This window comes from Pteropus alecto, unplaced genomic scaffold, assembly GCF_000325575.1.
Source record: "Pteropus alecto unplaced genomic scaffold, ASM32557v1 scaffold101, whole genome shotgun sequence".
In the NCBI taxonomy this organism is placed as follows: domain Eukaryota; kingdom Metazoa; phylum Chordata; class Mammalia; order Chiroptera; family Pteropodidae; genus Pteropus; species Pteropus alecto.
In genome coordinates, this window is record NW_006432945.1 from 19,874,702 (window position 1) to 19,878,268 (window position 3,567).

A 3,567-nucleotide genomic window follows, 5' to 3' on the forward strand; every position below is an offset into this window, starting at 1 on the left:
GAGCACTGTGCTTGGGTGCACTGGGGCGCTCCCAGGGCTTCGGGCTTAACGAGGGCTCTTAAGTTTTGTCTGAAAAACCAAAGGGCTGTGAGGAAGGGAGCTGTGTGGAAGGTAGGACTCTGAAGTGTATTTTGGAAATTACTTACCACCCTCCCCCAAATTATAAGAATTTTTAAAAAACAAAGAAGCTGTGCCCTTTTCCACTCTCTCCTGGCCTTGGTGCTGCTGTCTCGTCTCTCTGTTCCACAGCTGAAACCTCTGCCTGCTGTGGCTCCTTCTTTCCCCTTTGTCAGACCCTCTTCAAGGGAAAATAGGTTAAGAGGACTGGTCAGCCCATCACCCCTCCCAGCTACGGTGTGTGTGTACACACATGCACAGGGTAGGTGGGGCAGAGGTTGCTGATTAAAATACACTCCCCCTGAAAAGGGGAAGGGGGAGTGTGACCCGTTCCTTTCATGTTCAAGTGAAAATAAATACTGTACCCTGCAGCCCTTTTCCCCTTTGCATCCTTCTGGCTTGGGCAAAGGGCACTGTAGGTGAACGTGATGTAATTCAGTATCAATTCCCTCCTCCTCCCTCCCTTCTCCACCCTCTCCCCCGCCCGCCAGCCCTACGGCCAGGCTTGGGAGCACTCCGGGGCCGGGACATGCACTGAGTGTTGCACTTTTACTTAGGTAGGGAGACGTGGAATGAGTCAGGAGGCCTACATGTGGCACCTGGTCCAGCTGGTGCAGTTCAGTCCCAAAGGAGGTGTCCAGACACAGACTTTCTGATTCTATTTTTTTCAATGCCAGTACTGCTCAGCCCTCAGCATAATTTCAGTTCTCATGAAATAAACAGTGACGATATAAAAACCCACCTTTCTGAAAGTGAAATGTGAGCTCAGGTGAGCTTCACCTTTCCCAAGAAGCAGAGCCGGGGTTCTCCAAGTCAGGGGCCGCACCTGGGCCCTGCCCCGGCATTACAGCAACAACAGCTTACGATGGGGGTCTCAACTCGCTGAAGTCAAAAGTCTTAGGATGGGGGGTGACCCAGACTGCCGTAGATGTCAGGCCTGCGGTGCTGGAACACAGGCAGGTGTTGGCGCAACTGTCGTAGGTAACTGAGGTCTATTCGGGCAAGGCAGAGGCCTGGCCCCTCTGAGCAGCGAGCCACCACTGTCCCCCAGGGGTCCACCACCATGCTGTGCCCATAACTTGCTCTCTTCTCGTGGTGGCGTCCACACTGGGCTGCTGCTACCACGTAGCACTGGGTTTCGATGGCACGGGCCCGCAGCAGCACCTGGGGATAAGGAGGTTTGTGTCCACGCCCATTCACGTAGCAGCTCGTAGAGAAGTGGCAGGCAGTGGACATGGCAGGCTAGTCTACCTCTAGTAGCCACTCTGATAATTGCCTGGGAATGATTTACAACACAGGAGATCTAAGGCAGCAATCTAGGAGATGGATCTTCCCACTAGTAAGGAGGGCTGGGGGAAGGGGAGGAGATTAAGAGAAGATGTGTGTTTTGAAGAGGTGTCTTCTTACCTCCCAGTGGGCTGGGCCCGTTACAGATCCAAAAGCTGAAGGGTAGGTAAGTATTTCTGCTCCAGCCTGAGCCAATGCGAGAGAGAGTTCGGGGAACCGCATGTCATAGCAGATAGCTAGACCAATCTGGAATGGAAGACAGCCCGCCTAGTAAGCCCCCTACCCTGTTTGTCACAGCATCTGGTCACACCCCCACTACCCTACTCCTTAGGGCTTTCTACCTTCTATCACCTAGTCACAGGATTCCTATTCCCCTCCCGCCTCGCCCTTTCACATTCCCACCTTGCCTGCCGGGGTGCTGACAGGTGATTCGAGACCGGGCCCAGGCATGGTAGAGTTGCTTTCACGCATAGGCCCCTGCCCTGGCAGCTCTACGTCACACAGATGCGTCTTCCTGTACGTGGCCACGACTGACCCTAGAGTAAAGGGGAGAAGGAAACCTGGTGCTGGTGCTCTGGAACAGGGGTCCCCAACCACAGGGCTGTGGACTGGCACTGGTCCGTGGCCTGTTAGGAACCAGGCCACACAGCAGGCAAGCAGCAGGTGAGCAAGCGAAGCTTCATCTGTATCTGCAGCACTCCCCAGCGCTAGCATCACCGCCTCGGCTCCACTCAGATCATCAGGCATTAGATTCTCACAGGAGCCCCGGTCCCTGGTGCCAACAAGTGTGGGGACCACTGCTCTGGAGGCCCAGTTAGCTCTCTCCTCCCGGGGAGGAGACAGTTCACAGGCCAGGAGCAGGAGTAGGGACACGCCCACCTCCCTCCACTGAGAAAAATTCTGGAGAATCTTAGTTTACGCGCAAGAGCCCAGGAAGAGGTGGGCTGGAGTTATGAGGTCTCACCCTTGCTGTTCAGAAGCACATGACAATTGTAGATTTTCTGAGTCTGCTCCCAGTCTTGGCCACGCTCATGGAAGCCACCCAAGGACAGCCAAAGTCCACATTCCCTGGGGGGAGGGGACACTGACACTTCTCACAGCCGCAATCCAGAGACATGACCCAACAAAGAAAGTACCTGTTCCTCTCCCCTTGATACCTGGCAAGCTGGGTATATTCTCCCAAAAGTTTCCCACCCAGTGGCTCAGACAGGTGTAGAGTCTCTGCAGGGTCTCGGGCAATGAAGTCAAATGCCTCAGGCAAGAAAGCCAGGCAAGCGCCCAATCTGGCAGCCTCTCGAACCAGCTCAGCGCACGCTTGAAAGTTCTGCTGCTTGTCTGGTGTCGACGTTACCTGGCACACAGCCACCAGCGGCAGGTCCCAGGAGGAAGAGGAGACAGCCATGGCTCTGGACCTATGAATGGCACAGACAGGACTGAGACTTTCCAGCATGGGGAAACCCAAGTTTAAACAGGTGGGGAGGCAAGAAGGCTGGACTTCCCTTTGATTCTGCTGCTACAAGGCACAACGACCCACCAATCAAATATCCCGTGATGGCTGATGCCCCACTGTCTCCCGCCATCCATTTAACCAACATTGAGCATCTGCTATGTGATAAGCATTGAGGATACAAGAAAACATGTTACCTGGGCTGAGCACAAAATACTGAGAGTCGAGGTATCCGGAGTCTGGGACACAGAAGGGACAGGAGCTGGTGAGGAGGCCTGATGATGGAGCCCAGCCTGAGGAAGGTGAGAAATAAGGACACCGAACCCTCTCTCAAAGCAATAAATTTCTAGGATTCCCCGACTTCTCCCTTCATACTGTGAGGCTGAATCAGGGCCCTGCCAGTGAAAACCCCCAAGTCTCCAAAACGCTCTTCACTACAGGTAATTATGGGTTACAGGAAGAGACCCTAAGGAGGGGTGCAGGAAACCTCGACTTCGCGATCTCGCATTAAACCGAGGCCCTGTCCCCTGCCGGACGTCTCTGCACCTCGAGTCACCTTCGAGGAACTTCCTGGGTTCTCCCCGCCGCGCCTCCCGCCTGCGCACCTGCGCAGCTGCACTGACTCAGCACAGTCCCGCCCGAGCCCAGGATCTCCGAGCGGGGGTCGCCCTCCCTCGTTCCCACCGCCCCGTGGTGGGCGGGGGGCTCGGCACCCG

The 3,567-nt window shown here is 55.3% G+C and overlaps 1 protein-coding gene across 5 annotated transcripts; it reads right to left on the reverse strand.

Annotated features, from left to right (window-relative positions):
• Window positions 1-753: 753 nt before the first annotated feature.
• NIT1 (nitrilase 1) lies at window positions 754-3,475 on the reverse strand. Of its 5 annotated transcripts, none has more exons than XM_006907871.3 (7): window positions 3,457-3,475; window positions 3,049-3,144; window positions 2,562-2,816; window positions 2,369-2,472; window positions 1,807-1,940; window positions 1,525-1,650; window positions 754-1,281 (listed from the first exon to the last, which is right to left on the reverse strand). In XM_006907871.3, the coding sequence occupies exons 3-7, from the start codon at window positions 2,804-2,806 to the stop codon at window positions 1,015-1,017; spliced, it is 876 nt and encodes a 291-aa protein (XP_006907933.1). In that variant the 5' UTR covers window positions 2,807-2,816; window positions 3,049-3,144; window positions 3,457-3,475; the 3' UTR covers window positions 754-1,014. The 5 variants fall into 5 exon arrangements, with proteins under 5 accessions (XP_006907933.1, XP_024899699.1, XP_015441748.1 ...); XM_025043931.1 differs by lacking the exon at window positions 3,457-3,475 and adding an exon at window positions 3,408-3,426; XM_015586262.2 differs by lacking the exon at window positions 3,457-3,475 and adding an exon at window positions 3,227-3,389.
• Window positions 3,476-3,567: the final 92 nt, after the last annotated feature.

What these genes read in the sequence shown, in the direction of transcription:
- NIT1 (XM_006907871.3), bottom strand. Translation starts at nt 2,806, where the DNA reads ATGGCTGTCTCCTCTTCCTCCTGGGACCTGCCGCTGGTGGCTGTGTGC. An exon ending in TGTGCTTCTGAACAGCAAGG is followed by an intron (nt 1,941 to 2,368) that starts GTGAGACCTCAT and finishes CCTTTACTCTAG; the next exon opens with GGTCAGTCGTGGCCACGTAC. An exon ending in TCAGCACCCCGGCAGGCAAG is followed by an intron (nt 1,651 to 1,806) that starts GTGGGAATGTGA and finishes CTTCCATTCCAG; the next exon opens with ATTGGTCTAGCTATCTGCTA.